The 17,541-nt window shown below is 41.7% G+C and overlaps 1 protein-coding gene across 2 annotated transcripts; it reads right to left on the reverse strand.

Moving 5' to 3' along the window:
- Window positions 1–1,412: 1,412 nt before the first annotated feature.
- LOC122540631 (uncharacterized) lies at window positions 1,413–15,187 on the reverse strand. 2 transcript variants are annotated; one of them, XM_043676604.2, is made up of 5 exons: window positions 15,097–15,187; window positions 10,161–10,213; window positions 9,883–9,943; window positions 7,750–7,843; window positions 1,413–3,040 (listed from the first exon to the last, which is right to left on the reverse strand). In XM_043676604.2, the coding sequence occupies exons 3-5, from the start codon at window positions 9,923–9,925 to the stop codon at window positions 2,575–2,577; spliced, it is 603 nt and encodes a 200-aa protein (XP_043532539.1). In that variant the 5' UTR covers window positions 9,926–9,943; window positions 10,161–10,213; window positions 15,097–15,187; the 3' UTR covers window positions 1,413–2,574. The 2 variants fall into 2 exon arrangements, with proteins under 2 accessions (XP_043532539.1, XP_087832501.1); XM_087976375.1 differs by lacking the exon at window positions 10,161–10,213 and having other exon boundaries at window positions 15,097–15,163.
- Between the last annotated feature and the right edge of the window lie 2,354 nt (window positions 15,188–17,541).

Here is a 17,541-nt window from a genome sequence, read left to right on the forward strand (position 1 = left end):
AGCCCAGGAGATCCTATAGTGATCATGCACGGAAACCTCCACTGATCTGCCATCCCCATGTGTTAGCAGTGGCTTTCCAGTGATTGGATTCAAAGTGGTAAGCCAACTCAACATACACACCACTGATCAAACCTGATCTACAATTGCCTTGTCCAATTGTCTCCTTTTCTGAGGAAGGATGCTCTTGCTCTCAAGGCAGTGAAGCAAAGGTTTATCAGGCTAATTCTGGGAATGGCAGGACTGACATATGAGGAGAGATTGACTAGGTTAGGATTGTTTTCGCTGGAGTTCAGACGAGCGAGGGGGGGATCTCATAGAGACTTATAAAATTCTAACAGGACTAGATAGAGTAGATGCAGGGAGGATGTTCCAAAGGGTCACAGTCTGAGGATCCAGGGTAGACCACTTAGGACAAAGATGAGGAGACAGTTCTTCACCCAAAGTATGGTGAGCCTGTGGAATTCATTACCACAGGAAGTAGTTGATGCCAAAACATTGAATGTATTCAAGAGGCAACTAGATATAGCACTTGGGGCGAATGGGACCAAGGGTTTTGGGGAGAAAGCAGAATAAGGCTATTGAGTTGGACGATTGGCCATGATCATGATTAATGGCAGAGCGGGCTTGAAGGGCTCAATGGCCTCCAGCAGCTCTTATTTTCTATGTTTTTATGTGCTCTTTAGCGTGGTGTTAGGATGCTAAACTTCAGGGGATCCCAAAAGTGTGCTCCCATCCCAACTTAATTGGGCAACCCAGCAAACATGGAGCTAGACTAAAAGGAAATACGTTGGAATACTGGTATGTACAACCTGCAATTATCCATTCCTTTAGAAGGAGACGATGCAGTTTGACACCCTGATTACCTCCAGATGCTGAATTTAATGATTGTCTTCTTCCTCAGTGTTCTCTTGAAGGCACATCTGAACCACAATGCTGTCACCTCCACCGCTGCTACAGCAAGGAGAACACGTCCTCAATCCATTGCAGTCAGAACAGGGATCAGATCAGACCTTGTGCGTATAGGTGTCCATCTCATCCACACAGCTGACCAGCTAACTAAACCAACCAGCACCCCAAAGAGATACAATCGCTGCATCAAAAGATACCTGTTAACACAGCTACGGATAGCTATGGCAGACATTCCAATTTCTTTCCTCTACTAGGCTGATCAGGAACAACTTCCAGCATCTCTGGCAGCCTTCAGTATGTTTTGACAAGACTTACAGGTTACTACAGGTCACATTATGAATGTAGATTCCACGACCATCAAGCCCTGGAGTGGGACTCGAACCCCAAACTTCAAAGGCAGAGACATGACTCACTGCACCACAAGACCTCCTCCGAATCAGAGGTACCATGAAATAGAGAGACAAAGAGAGATAAAGAGAAAGGTAAAAGATTGTGCTATAACATTTGTTATTCTGAATTACACATTTATTCTAATGATGTGATGTCACTTACAGGTTTTGTAAAATAACTTGATTGGCCCAATGGCCAATGACTGGCTTAACAAACGTTCAGTGGTCAACCACAAAAATCACTGGAAGCAGTTCCTTCATTGGGAAATAAATGACAAACGAAATTATTTTGATCTCGTGTAGTAGATGCAAGACAAATGATTTTATTTATGTTGGGAATATTTTGATGGGGTTAGAATAATATTTATTTATTCATGGGATGTGGATGTCACTGGCTTGGCCAGCATTTATTCTCCACAGGACGGTTAAGAGTCAACCACATTGCTTATGGAGTAAGATGTAGGCCAGACAGGGTAAAAAGGGCAGATTTCCTCAACCAGGTGGATTTTTAGAACAATTGACAATAGTTACATGGTCACCACTGGGCTAGCTTTTTATTCTAGAGCGTTCACTAATTGCAAATTTCACTAACTGCTAAGGTGAGATTCGAACCCTTGTACCCAGAACATCAGTCCAGGATTCTAGGTTTACTAGTCCAGTGACATTACCAATACAACACCGCCTCCCCTTTCGGAATGTTGGGAAGGTGTACAAATTTCATGAACCTTGCATTGGGTTGAAAAGCCTACTTTATGAAAAATTCTTTGCAAATACCATGTGCAGTATCAATTATAGGATGTGAAATGGAAAGAGAAAAGGTTGGAAATGGTCAGCACATCTGGCAGCATCTGTGGAGAGAGAACCAGAGTTAACCAGGCTTGCTGGTCATGATCTGAATGGGTAAATTTTTGTTAAGCAGAGATATTAAGGGATAAGGGTCAAAGGCAAGTATACAGAGTTAGGCCACTACTCAGCCATGATCTCATTGAATGACAGAACAAGCCTGAGGGGCTGAATGGCCTTCTCCAGTTCCCGTATTCCCTATGTGACCTATCATCAGAACTTTCTTGATTAACTCTCTTTCTCTCTGCCTCACTGGTGCCACAGATGCTACCTGGCCTACTGAGCATTTCCGTCATTCTCTGCCTGTATTTCAGAACATTTGCTTTTCAATAAAGAATGGGGGTTGATCCTTCTCACTTTGATTACTTTGAAGTTTAATTTGTGTTCGTTATCCCAAATTTTCTTCATTAGTGTCAGAATCCATCAAATAACTTTATGGCAATTCTGGTGTTTCTGCACTTGGTTTTGCAGCTTTGGACAATTCGACAAGTCTCTTGATTTCATGAGCTGCAGGCGCCACAGATTTCCTCAAGGTTTCAACTCCCTCTGTGAATTTTCCATGGAACAACTGAACAAAAGATCCAAACAACTGATGAATATGCTCCATGTTCTGTGTGAGTTCTTGATAAACCCCATCTCCTGAAATCTGCTTGAGAGGAACAGTTGTAAAGTTCAAATTGAACTGGTTGATGTTTTCCTTCAAATTCTCCAGATGCTGGGTGATGCCTTCAGGTAAATCCGGGGTCCTTTCAAGCAGGGAGCTCAACCTTTCTCTTATCATACTTGTCTGGTCATGAAGATTTGTGCTAAAAGTTTGCATTTGCTGTTGGATTTCTTTCGACAGCAGGGTCATGTTCTGGGCAAACTCTTTCAAAATGGGACTTGGATCATGGATATTCCTGCGGAGGGAGAAAATAATGCATAACTCTACCTTTCTAGTTTGTAAGTGTCAGTGCTTCTGTGGTACAAAGGTAACACAAGAATCAATGAAATACACTGGGATAATTAAAATAAACCGAAAATGCTGGATAATGCAAATGAGCAAAGGCTGGTAGGTATACGGAATGCTGGATGACTAAAGAAATTGAGGGTTTGGTTAAGAAAAAGAAGGAAGCATATGTAAGGTATAGATCGAGTGAATCCTTAGAAGAGGATAAAGGCAGTAGGAGTATACTTAAGAGGGAAATCAGGAGGGCAAAAAGAGGACATGAGATAGCTTTGGCAAATAGAATTAAGGAGAATCCAAAGGGTTTTTACAAATACATTAAGGAAAAAGGTAACTAGGGGGAGAATAGGGCCTCTCAAAGATCAGCAAGGCGGCCTTAGTGTGGAGCTGCAGAAAATGGGGGAGATACTAAACGAGTTTTTTGCATCAGTATTTACTGTGGAAAAGGAATGGAAGATATAGAAAGTTGCGAAATAGATGGTGACACCTTGCAAAATGTCCATATTACAGAGGAAGAAGTGCTGAATGTTTTGAAACGCATAAAGGTGAATAAATTCCTAGGACCTGATCAGGTGTACCCTCGAACTCTGTGGGAAACTAGAGAAGTGATTGCTGGGCCACTTGCTGAGATATTTGTAACATCGATAGTCACAGGTGAGGTGCCGGAAGACTGGAGGTTGGCTAACATGGTGCCACTGTTTAAGAAGGGTGATAAGGACAAGCCAGGGAACTATAGACCAGTGAGCCTAACGACAGTGGTGGGCAAGTTGTTGGAGGGAATCCTGAGGGACAGGATGTACATGTGTTTGGAAAGGCAAGTACTGATTAGGGACAGTCAACGTGGCTTGGTGCATGGGAAATTATGTCTCACAAACTTGATTGAGTTTTTTGAAGAAGTAACAAAGAAGATTGATGAGGGCAGAGCAGTAGATATGATCTATATGGATTTCAGTAAGGCGTTCGACAGGGTTCACCATGGGAGACTGGTTAGCAAGGTTAGATCTCACGGAATACAGGGAGAACTAGCCTTTTGGATACAGAACTGGCTCAAAGATAGAATACGAGGGTGGTGGTGGAGGGTTGCTTTTCAAACTGGAGGTTTGTGACCAGTGGAGTGCCACAAGGATCAGTGTTAGGTCCTCTACTTTTTGTCATTTACATAAATGATTTGGATGCAAACATAAGAGGTACAGTTAGTAAATTTGCAGATGACACCAAAATTGGAGGTGTAGTGGACAGTGAACAAGGTTACCTCAGATTACAACAGGATCTTGACCAGATGGGCCAATGGGCCGAGAAGTGGCAGATGGAGTTTAATTTGGATAAATGCGAGGTTCTGCATTTTGGGAGAGCAAATCTTAGCAAATCTTAGCTTATACACTTAATGGTAAGGTCCTAGAGAGTGTTGCTGAACAAAGAGACCTTGGAGTGCAGGTTCATAGCTCCTTGAAAGTGGAGTCGCAGATAGGATAGTGAAGAAGACGTTTGGTATACTTTCTTTTATTGGTCAGAGTACTGAGTACAGGAGTTAAGAGGTCATGTTGCGGCTGTACAGGACATTGGTTAGGCCACTGTTGGAATATTGCGTGCAATTCTGGTCTCCTTCCTATCGGAAAGATGTTGTGAAACTTGAAAGGGCTAGAAAAGATTTACAAGGATGTTGCCAGGGTTGAAGGATTTGAGCTATAGGGAGAGGCTGAAAAAGCTGAGGCCTTTTTCCCTGGAACGTCGGAGGCTGAGGGGTGACCTTATAGAGGTTTATAAAATTATGAGGGTAAATAGGCAAAGTCATATCCCTGTGGTGGAGGAGTCCAGAACTAGAGGGCATAGGCTTAGGGTGAGGGGGGAAAGATATAAAAGGGACCTAAGGGACAACCTTTTCACACAGAGGGTGGTACGTGTATGGAATGAGCTACCAGAGGAACTGGTAGAGGCTGATACAATTGCAACATTTAACAGGCATTTGGATGGGTATATGAATAGGAAGGGTTTGGAGGGATATGGGCCAGGTGCTGGCAGGTGGGACTAAATTGGGTTAGGATATCTGGTCGGCATGGACCGGTTGGACCGAAGGGACTGTTTCCATTCTGTACATCTCTACAACTCTATGAGTCTATCTGGCAGTATTGATGGGCTGTGAAGAGAAAAACTGTGTTAACATTTTGAGTCCACATGATTCTACTTCAGAATTTCAACCCAAAGATGTGTAGTTTGACGACTGTCCACGGCAAATTATCTGTCGTGCCCAGGGAGGTGCACACTAGATGGATTAGCCATGGGAAATGCAGGGTTACCAGGGATAGGTTGGGCCTTTCAGTCTAGGTGGGATGACGTTCAGAGCATTGGTGTGTGCTCAATATGCTGAATGGCCTCTTTCCATACTGCAGTGACTCTGCGAACCATTGTCAGATTATTTTACTTTCCTGCTAGAGTCTTGAAAAGCTATACCACAGATTCAAAACATTATTAGCAGCACTCACTACAGCAACAACTTATTGATGTCTTTAACTTCGTAAATCCACTGAAGGCTCTACACAGCATAATGATCAGATAAGAAATGACAGCAGGGGTTAAAGAAAGGAAAATTAGGACAGTTGATTAAAAGCTCAAAGAGGGAGGTTTTAAGAAATGGAGGCGTAGAGGTTTGTAGAATACATTCTAGACCTTGAGGCTTAGATCACCATAGGTACCCACGTCAACACTGAGGATAGAAAATGGACGCTGCATATGAGGCTAGATTTAAAAGAACACGGAGTTTGCAGTTGGTAGAGTTAGAGGAGTTTACAAAGTTCATGTGGTATGGGGAGGCTGTGGAGGTAAAGGGCATGGAGGGCTGGAACTTTAAAAGTGAGACATGCTGAGTTTCTCCAGCACACTGAAGTTTTTATATCAGATTTCCAGCATCCATAGTAGTTTGATTTGATTTATGTATTAGTTTAATGATCTTTTTGCATCTTGGCTACCCAGTTAGGAAGAATGAAGTGAAAAAGAATTAAGAATTAAGTTCCTGTTTTGCTGAAAAATGATGCATTTTGTCAAATCTTTTTGACTTGCTGTCATTAGGATACCCACAAGAAATATAGATAGAAAGGGGAACAACAACTTATCATGCAAGACGGGTGGTTGACAAGTGAATTATGTTTGGTAGGGGCATTGCCATGGAGATGATGATGATGATGCAATCTCCATGGAAGTATCTGTACTTATCACAGTCCACTTTGCCAACAATGAACGCTTTCTTCTCTTACAGTTTAAACTTTGCTACTTTTTTACATTGGTATTCTTAAATTGGCCTGGCGAACACAACATGAAAACCTTAGAAAAATATGATTGCTCCTCACAGGCCGTGATCCTCTTATCTTATTGAATGGTGGAGCAGGCTTGAAGGGCAAAGTGGTCTACTCTTAGTTCTTGTTTGTATGTTTGTACAGCAACAAAATTGATTCCTGGTATTAAACGTTTACTTGATTAAATAAAAAAGCAATTGATGGCACTTGTGTTGATTTTGAGCTAATTAAATTGAAGTTTGTCAGCTTAACAAGAGGGGTATAATTACATTAATCCATATAAGCCTAGACTTCCTGAACTTCCTGGGATTACGAGTCAGAATTAATTGCAGCCTTGAAAGCTCCAAAACACCAATAGCTGCTGTAGACCAAATATGAGCACCTGACTGGTCCCTTTAAATTCTCATTTCTTTAAATAGTGAGGTCTAATTCCTGTCCTGAAAAATCCCAGGAGAAGGTTAGGTGCTGTTAACTTGTAACGCTGGCAGTCCAAGCTGCTGGTCACGAGAACAAGACTACTGAGCCTGGGAAGCAAAGCAAAAGAGCAAGGTCAGGATGAAGGCCCCACTGAGAGGTTGGAATGGAAAGTGAGAAGCTGCAAAGCAGGAAGAGAGTCTGCAAATGGAGTAATGGGGCACAACTAATGCAAAGAGGAAAAAGTAAACTTTAGACCTATCAATAAAGGAACATCTAACTGGAAAGAGGCAAATTAGTAATAGCTCCTGATGGCTCAGTGGTTAGCATTGCTACCTTACAGTACCAGGGACCTGGGTTCAATCCCAGCTTTGGGTGACCATCTGCATGGAGATCGCATGTTCTCCCACATCTGCATATGTTTCCATTGTGTGCTCAAGTTTCCTCCCACAGTCCAAAATATGCAGGTTAGATGGATTGGCCATGCTAAATTGTCTCATAATGGTAAATGTAGGGTTATGAGAATAGGATGAGGGCTGAGTATGCGTGGGATGCTCTTTGGAGGGTTGGTGTCGACTCAGTGGGCTAAATGGCCTCTTTCCACACTTTAGGGACTCAATGAATTCCTTGCAAAACAGTGTAAAGTCTTGAGATTAATACTGTAAGAATTCAGGAGAAGGGAAAATGTAGTAAATGTGACTGTTTATGATAGCATCAATTGAATAATTTAACAGTAAAGAGTTTTATTTCATAGAAGCATGCCAATTTTATATAAAAAAAACTTTGTGCTGACTTATGACTGTAGTCTTGTTCCAATTAAAGTACTGTGGTATCCACGAAATTAATGTTTTCCTGTGTCTGTTGTGCTTTACATTTAATGGAGCAAATGCTGGACAAGAGCTAGTTTACTTTCTTTGCAGAGAGGTAACACCAATAGAAGAAAAGAAAATTAAGTCCTTACATTGATATATTGACAAAGTTAATATCAGTGAAAGGGCTTTCACCACGAGTTGATCCAGCATCTGATGCAACGGGAAAGGCACGAGCCACCATTCCTGCTCAAGAAAACAGAAAAAGAAACATGCACATTTATCTTTGAAATCATGTGAATAATAATTTCACCCATCCTCATTAACATCAAAAATCACACAACACCATGTTATAGTCCAACAGGTTTAATTGGAAGTATTAGCTTTCAGAGTGCTACTCCTTCAACAGGTGGTTCATCAGGTCAACCACCTGATGAAGGAGCAGCGCATCGAAAGCTAGTGCTTCCAATTAAACCTGTTGGACTATAAGCTGGTGTTGTGGGATTTCTGACTTTGTACACCCCAGTCCAACACTGGCACCTCCATGTCATGATTTTCGTTAACAATTTATTTTCTGCCCTCCTCTCTAAAGATGCTAGAAATGGGCTGTGTTGAGTTGGTGACAGTAGTCCGTGGGATAAAAAGCAGATATCTAGACCAGATTATGCCACCCTCCATAGATAATACCATTGCCCAGCCTGATTTTATGAGTGCTCAAAAGTTCCTGCAATGCATACCATCAGCAGTTCTCACTACAACAACAGCAGCTTATACCGATATTATGGTCTTTAACGTAGTAAACTCACTCAAGGCTACACACAGCACTGTGATCAGATAAGAAATGACAGCAGGGGTTAAAGAAAGGAAATTAGGACAGGTGATTAAAAGCTCAAAGAGGGAAGTTTTAAGGAACAGCTTAAAGGCTTGGAGAGAAATTGAGATGTAGAGATTTGGAGAACACATTCTAGACCTCGGGGCTTAGATTACCATAGATACCAATGTCAGCACTGAGGATAGAAAATGGAGGGCACATATGAGGCTAGAATTAAAAGAACACAGAGTTGGTGATGGTGGTAGAGCTAGAGGAGGTTACAAAGTTCATGGGCTTATGGAAGGTGTTGAGGCAAGGCCATGGAGGGCTGGAATTTTAAAAGTGAGTCAGTGGTGATTCAGAGCCAACCTAGCTCAGTGGATGCAGAGATGAAGGGACTTGCTGCAAGTTAGAACATAAGGGCCAGTGTTTTGGGGGAGTGTGGGGGGTGGGGGGGTGGTGGTGGAGGCTAACTGTTTCATGGAGAGTGGAAGATGAGAAACCAGCCAAAAGAGCATTCACATAAATTAGTCTGGGTATAACAAAACCATCCATGAGAGTTTCAAAAGCACACGTGTTCAGCTAGGTCAACATTATAGAGTTGATCCTTGGAGACAATGATCAGCAGCACTTGATTAATTACACCTTTGCCTTATATTCCTATTTTAGAATTGGCCCATTCATATGCATGTAATAGAATTTAAAAATTGAATATTTGTCAAACTAATTATATTGCAATTTTCTTTTAATAGTTCGGAATAATTATTTTCTGGTTTGCTTGTTTTACTTGTACAAACAGATTAATATCAAATTTGGGCCACATTGCTCAGCCTTCCACAAAGACTAATGTTTCCCAGACTGTAGTTACTCATTTCTTCAGTTATTCCAAGGTCATAGAGCATAGAAACAGACAATTTAATTCAGCTCATCCATGCCGACCTGATATCCTAAATTAATCCAGGCCCATTTGCCAGCATTTAGCTTACATCCTTCCTATTCATATACCCATCCAGATGGCTTTTAAATGTACCAGCCTCCACCACTTCCTCTGGCAGATCGTTCCATACAAGCACCACCCTCTGTGTGAAAACATTGCCCCTTAGGTCCCTCTTAAATCTTTCCCTCTAGTCTTGGACTCCCCATCCATGCTCTCCATGACTTTATAAACCTGTATAAGGTCACCCCTCAACCTCCGACGCTCCAGGGAAAATAGCCCCAGCCTATTCAGCCTCTCCGTCTAGCTCCAAACCTCCAACCCTGGCAATATCCTTGCAAATCTTTTCTGAACCATTTCAAGTTTAACAACATCTTTCTTATAGCAGGGAGACCAGAACTGAATATTCCTATTGTCAATCTGTAAGAGTAATGAAAATACACCCTATTTCCAAAGTGGGGCTCGGACTCATGACATTCTGAATCAGGCAGGATCACATTGACCACCAGAGCTACATCAAAAAATATTTTTTGAACATACCTTTTGCCAAGAATAGGACCAAAGTAACCACAAGTATCTTCATGATGATCAATTTCTCAACCTGTGAAAAGACAATGTCACCTGTTAGACCTTGAAATTTCAACGATTAAAAGTGAGATGAATGATAAGCTTTGGACCACAAAACCCATGGAAACAAAACCTGGAATGCAATGGATCCCACTGTTTGTCCCACTGTGACCCCACTTTCAGGTGTGAGTGAGATTTGTGAAAGTGAAGTGTTTAAACTACACTGCTTTTTTTAAAAGATAGAATCCTACCTTTTCACTGCTAGAGCAGAAATCAGGCTGCAGATACAGTCAGGCCTTCCCACCTGTTAAAAAAATCATATGGATTTAAGGGGGCCTTGCTATTCTTAAGACACAGTCCAATTGTCAAGGCAGCCATTGCAGTCTTGGAGCACAGATCCCAAAATATTGTCTCATAAGAGCCAATATAACATCGATATAACTTTTGACCTCTGAACGTGTCTCAGTATTCTACAGCCAATGTTTGAAATGCGGTCGCTCTTGGAACATCGGAACCACATCAACTAATTTGTGCACAGCAAGCTCCCATGAACAGCAATGTGGTAATGACCAGATAACATGTTTCTCTAATGTTGATTGAGGGATAAATATTGACCAGGACAATGAGGATCAGTCAGGCTTCTTTTCTGAATAAGGCCACATCCATTCACAAGAACAGAAAAGACATTAGATCAATATCTCAAAGACATTATCTCTGACTCCCTTAGTAATGTCACCTTAGCTCTTTGTGTTAAGCTGCTGGAGAAGGTCTACAGAGCCAAGTTTATTACACTGATACCAGACAATAAAACAGCAATTATTGCGGAAGAAACACACAATGTAGACTGGTTAATTATAGGAAATTGATAATTAGATTTTGGAAGCCTTGAAAAGTATGTGAATCATCCAATTAGAGGAGGGGCCATACTGCTCAATGTATTGGCTAACAAGCCTAGTCAGGTGATTGCTCTTTCAGTGGGAGAGCATTTTGGGAACAATGATCACAACTCCTTAGATTTTAAGATAGCTATGAATAAGGATAAGTCAGGGCCTGGTGGCAAGGTACTAAATTGGGGAAGGGCAAATTACATCAGTATTAGGCAGGAGCTAAGATAATTAATTGGAAGGAGCTTTTATTAGGCAGGTCCACATTTGACATGTGGCAATTGTTTATAGACCTGTTGATGAGAGTTCAGGAGCAGTTCCATTAAGGAGAAGGACAGGATGGCAAGGTAAGGGACCCTTGGATAACGAGGGAAGTTGTGAATTTAGTCAAAGTTTTAAAATAGCATATATAAAGTTTCAGGAAGCTAATGTTGGACAGGGACTGTGAGGAATATATAGAAAATAGGAAAAAAACTCAAGCAAGGATTTAGGAGAGCAAGAAGGGGCCATGAAATGACCTTGGTAAGTAGAGATAAAGAGAATCCCAAGGCATTCCATACGTACATACATTAAAAACAAGAGGATGACTAGGAAGAAGGTAGGACCGGTCAAGGATAAAGTAGGGAACTTGTGCTTGGAGGCAGAGGATATGGGTGAGATCCTAAGTTAGTACTTTGCATCAGTATTCACCCAGGAGAAGGATATGGAGGACAGTAAGATTTGCGTGGAGTATGCTAATATCCGAGGGCATTTTGAGATCAAGAAATAAGTGGTGTTGGGTCTTTTGAAGAGCATTTAAGGCAGATAAGTCCCCAGGGCCTGATGGTATCTACTCCAGGTTATTGAGAGAGGCATAAGAGGAAATTGCTGGGGCCTTGACCAAGATCTTGATAGCCTTGCTATCCTGGAGGACTGGCTAGGAACTTAATATTGTTCCTCTGTTCAAAAAGGAAAATATAGATAATCCAGGAAACGATATACTGGTGAGTCGCACATCAGTGGTTGGGAAGCTATTGGAGAGAATTTGCTGTTTGTGATATATATAAATGGCTTCGATGAAAATGTAGATGGGTGGACGAGTAAGGTTGCAGATGATACAATGATCAATGGAGTTGTGGATAGTGCAGAAGGTTGTCAAAGGATACAAAGGGATATAGATCAGTTGCAGAAATGGGTGGAGAAATAGCGAATGGAATTTAATCTGGGTAAGTGTGAGGTGCTGCACTTTGGGAGATCAAATGTTAAGGAAATGTACACTGTTAATGGCAGGACCCTGATCAGCATTGATGTACAGAGCGATCATGGGCTCAAGAATATAGTTCCCTGAAAGTGGCCACACAAGTAGAAAGGGTGGTAAAGAAGATATACGGCATGTTTCCCTTTATTGGTCGGGGAATTAAGAACAAAAGTCAAGATATCATGTTGCAGTTTTATAAGACTTTGGTTAGGTGATACTTGAGAGTGCTACATTCAATTCTGATCGCCACATTATAGGAAGGATGTGGGGGCTTTGGGGAAGATGCAGAGGTTTATTAGGATGCTCCTTCGAGGAGAAAGTGAGGTCTGCAGATGCTGGAGATCAAAGTTGAAACTTTATTGCTGGAACAGCACAGCAGGTCAGGCGGGCATAAAGGATTAGTTTAATTTGGTATCATGTTCAGCACAACACCATGGGTTGAAGGGCCTGTTCCTGTGCTGTACAGTTCTATATATATTACTGACGATGACGAGGAGCTTGAATGTATGGTGGCTAAATTTACAAGACAGGTAGGAAAATGTGTTGTCGTAAAAAGGATGCTGACTGACACAGAGTTTAAATTGGTGGGCCAAGATCTGACAGCTGCAGTAGAATGTTCACTTTTCAAAAGAATAGAAAGGTAGAGTATTATTTTAAACAGAGAATTACTGCAGAATTCTGAGGTGCAGAGAAACCTTGGTACTCTGTTGCATGAGTCACAAAATCTGAGTATGCAGGCTCAATAAGTAATTAAGAAGGCTGATGGGATGCTGTCTTTTTCATTATGAGAAGAATTGAACATAAAAGTAAGGATGTTATGCTTGAGCTATAGGGCATTAGTGAGACCATAGCTCTAATACTGAGGGAAGTTTTGGCCTCTTTATTTAAGGATGGATATAAATATTGGAGACAGTTCAAAGGAGCTTTGCTAGATTGATTGGAATGTTGGATTGTTTTGAGGATAGATTTGACTTCTCTTCACTGGTGTTTAAAACAATGAGGGGTACCTTGGTTGAAATTTATAAGATCCAGAATGTTCTTGACAAACTGTGTGTGGCAAGAACATTTAGCCTTGTCGTTAATCCCAGAAATAGGGGGCGCTACTTTAAAGTTGGGCCCACCCTTTTTTAGGACTGAGAAAAGGGGAATTTGTTTCCCTCAGTGGCTTGTGTGAGTTTTGAACACTCTGCTGCAGAAAAGGCAGTAGACTCGAGTTAATGAAAACTTTTTAAGACATAGATGGGCGGAGTCAAGGATTATCATGGATAAATGGGAATGTGGAATTCAGAATATGAACTGACCAGGCTGTGATCTTATTGAATGGGAGATCAGACTCAAGGCATCCTTCTGCCTTTTTTTTTATTTTTGTTCACATCTTTTGGGTGACAGAAATTCTATTAAAATATGTATCAGCGAACATATCACTTGGTTAAGAATACACTTCAGTTCAGGGATGTCACATGGCCATTTGGTCTAACTGATCTAGACCAGTGTTTATATTCTGCATGAGTCTCCTCCCATCTTATCATTACTGCCATCAGATTCACCCTCTTTCAATGGGCAGATTGATAAACACTCTTATCAGAGTGTGTCAGAATGTACGTTGATAATCGGATCATTTCAGCAACAGCTAAAGAGTAAATAGAAACTATTGATTTACAACAGTTCCCGACATTTTTCTTTAAAACAAACCAATTTTCCATCACAAGCAAAACTGCAGTTGAATCTCCAGCAGCTGCAGTATTTTCCTTTTACTGTAACATCTGAAGGTGTACTGGGTTGGAGCTCTTACCTATAAGCTCTGAGACATATTAGTTAAATAAGCTACCACTAAATCACCCATGTCTCTAATTAAGGTAATAATTAACAAGCACTGCCAAGCAGGAACAGTGGGACATGGTTTTCAAAGTGCACAGCATCGTGGTATGGCAGCCTCACAATTGTGATTGTTGAAAGAATCCTGGAGCACATCTTGTCGGTCCCTCAGTTTCTAATAAATGATTGAAATCTCACGCAATTCAAAATTAATCACTAATTTAATAATGCAAAATGGAATACTCCACACAGGAGGTAGGCACATTCGTGCACAATTTAGAAAGATACCAATTACTCTATATTACGCCAATTGGAACTATGATTTTTTTGGGGGGGGGCGGTGGGAAATTGCAAATTTAGAAATGGAACCGGACCAGCATATAACTGGTCAAGGAGACAGTGCATAGCGATCATGTTATTGAACTAGAAGCTCCCGTTCGGGCTGTTGTGGAGGAGTGGTAATATCTCTTCCTCTGAGCCAGGAGGCCATATGTTCCAGAAATGTGTAATAACATTACCGATCTTATCGTCCAGGGACTCCAGACAACATTTTGACCTTATCTCCCCTAATAACATTACCGAACAAGTTGACTAGGAAAATATTTAGAGGCTGGAGATTAAAACTGAGGACGCGAAGTCACACTGCCTCCAATGACGAGGGAACTTTAAATTCATTCTGGAGTTACATAACAATAAAATATTGCCCAGTTTCCAGTTCAACAATGTCCTTAAGGAAAGGATGTAGCATTTGGGAGAGAAATTAGCGCTGCTAATTATCACTTTCAGCTTTACACTCCTGATTAGAACCGCAGACGTGTCCGATACTAATTTCCACAGTTTACCAAAAAAGGCCATGATTTTGTTCCTTTCACTTTTCCTCATCCCCAGGGCTGCATGGTCTCTTGGCGGATCACTCATCCTCCGGTGTCCCGCTCCACACCACAGTGAACATCAATCCCACATTGGGAGGAACAGGGGCTTGTTCCACCCCAGTGTCACCACACACACACACACACCTGCATGACTGGGAGGAGAAATCCCAGGCGCAAGTCTCTGTCCCACCACCCACCAAAGCGGCGACATCATGGGCAATTATAACTGCCCTACTCTCGGCACAGAGACTGAATCTGCTATTTTAGTCCAGACGCTTCACCACTGGTGAAAGTGAAAATTTCACACACTAAGAAGAACTATTCGTCAGGTCGCCACAAAATAAACTTTTTACAACCGTTAATTCATCCTGAAACTTACCTCTCTGTCTTCAATCTATTGCTTTCTGTTCCAACTGATTTCCCAACTTCCCTTCCCTGAGGTTTATTAACCTGCTGTTATCTCTTGCGTCTGATAAAGAGGGAACAGTAAACTACAGACGGAGCTTATTTTTCGTTTTGTAGCAAACATTGAATGTGGAAATCTGCATCAGCTGATGATGGTGATGCTACAGACCAAATACGATTGATCAAAACTGCCAAGGAAGAAGCTACTGCTGTCGGCGATTTTAACTGCATCATTCTAAAATAATTGAGACTATTCCTATCCTTGGGATCATGGCAAGAATCCCTCCTGATCCAAAGTCATGCTGGGGATGAAGGTTGGAATCAGATTTGGATAGAAGAGGATAGGGTGAGAGGTAATTGTCTGCATGACCAAAGTTAGTTGGAAACCACAGATAAATCTCCATCGCAACTATTAGCCTAAACACCTCAATAATCAAACGGAGAGGATCACAGAGTGGGCCCACTCTATTCTTGCTGAAACAAAACCAGAAATTGCTGGAAAAGCTCAGCAGGTCCGGCAGCATCTGTAGAAAGAAATCGTTTCAGGTCGAGTATCGTTCTGAGGAAAGTTCACTCCACCCGAAAACGTTAACTCTGGATTCTTTCCACAGAAGCTGCCTGACCTGCTGAGCTTTTCCAGTAATTTCTGTCTTTGTTTCTGATTTACAGTATCCGCTACCCTTGCTGATCCACTACTGTTTGTGGTCGCTCCTGCCACAAGATCAGCTGCCAATGGCCACACTTGCCTGCACTGTGCCATCCTGCCACAGGATTCTGCCCCCAGCTCCTCTGTGACATCTGTCCTCCAACTCCACTTCGGTTGAACGCACTTTCTGCTGCCCTCCACTTTACCTTCTTGAACAGATTTCTGTAAACATTTCTGCACTGGTCGACTTACCTAAAATACTGTTTTTTTTCTGAGTGTTAGTTTTTCCAAGTTCTTTTTGCCCTTGCAGTTTCAAACTTTTCTTCGTTTGTGATAAAGGCTGCATATGGAACTTTAGCATACGTTTTAACAACCAAATTTCAAAGGTCTCCAATTTCTCTCATATACCTTGATGTGGCAAACGTGGAAGTGGATACAAATTAGCAACTTATGGTTTTCCCTTGTTACAAGCTGGTGTTTTTTTTGTAAGCATTTTATCCTTCATCTTCCACCAAACTACTTTTAGCTTTCTTTGTCCTTCTAACTTTTGAACCACATCTAATATGTTCCGTTACAATTTGTTCTAAATAGATATACTCTCCTTCAGGAGCTGACACCATCCACTTCAAGCTTCACTCTCATCTCTGCTAATGTATTCCTTCTAACTACCGTTGTTTTGGCTTTTTCGTGTGCATCCTTAATCCATATTTTTGTTCAATATCAGACAACAGTAATGTTCATTTATATAGCACCTCTACAGTGGCAAAGCTTCATAATGTACTTCACAGGAACACTAAGCAAAACTTGATTTTTGAGCCACATGAGAACATAGTAGGGCAGGGGTGATGTAAAAATTGAATCAAATAAGAATCAGCAAAGATAGGGGTGATGTCAGAATAGGAATTGCTATTTAGAATACAAGCGCGGGTAGATAGGATAGTGAAGAAGACGTTTGATATGCTTTCCTTTATCGGTCAGAGTATTGAGTACAGGAGTTGGAAGGTCATGTTGCGGCTATACAGGACATTGGTTAGGCCACTGTTGGAATATTGGTGCAATTCTGGTCTCCTTCCTATCGGAAAGATGTTGTGAAACTTGAAAGGGTTCAGAAAAGATTTACAAGGATGTTGCCAGGGTTGGAGGATTTGAGCAATAGGAAGAGGCTGAACAGGATGGGGCTGTTTTCCCTGGAGCGTCGGAGGCTGAGGGGTGACCTGATAGAGGTTTACAAAATTATGAAGGACATGGGTAACTAGGCAAAGTCTTTTCCCTGGGGTCAGGGAGTCCATAACAAGAGGGCATAGGTTTAGGGTGAGAGGGGAAAGATATAAAAGAGACTTATGAGGCAACTTTTTCACACAGAGGGTGGTACGTGTATAGAATGAGCTGCCAGAGGAAGTGGAGGAAGCTGGTACAATTGCAACATTTAAGAGGCATTTGGATGGGTATTTGAATAGGAAGGGTTTGGAGGGATATGGGCCGGGTGCTGGCAGGTGGGGCTGGATTGGGTTGGGATACCTGGACAGGTTAGACCGAAGGGTCTGTTTCCATGCTGTACATCTCTATGACTCTATGACTCTATGACTCTAAGCAGCTCAAATTTACTGGAGAAGGTGAGTCCCAGCCAAGAGAGCATTGGAGCAACTAAGGATGAGAGATTTTCAGCAGCACATGAGTTGAGGCGTGAATGGTGAAGGTGGAAGAGGCATCAGTGATGCAGCAAAAAAAATCACAGTTTCTGAATCTGAGTTTTCACCAGCCCAGTCTGACAAT

The sequence above is a fragment of the Chiloscyllium plagiosum genome, unplaced genomic scaffold (assembly GCF_037043375.1).
Source record: "Chiloscyllium plagiosum isolate Xiang-an unplaced genomic scaffold, Cpla_swu_hap1 HiC_scaffold_29, whole genome shotgun sequence".
Lineage (NCBI taxonomy): Eukaryota > Metazoa > Chordata > Chondrichthyes > Orectolobiformes > Hemiscylliidae > Chiloscyllium > Chiloscyllium plagiosum.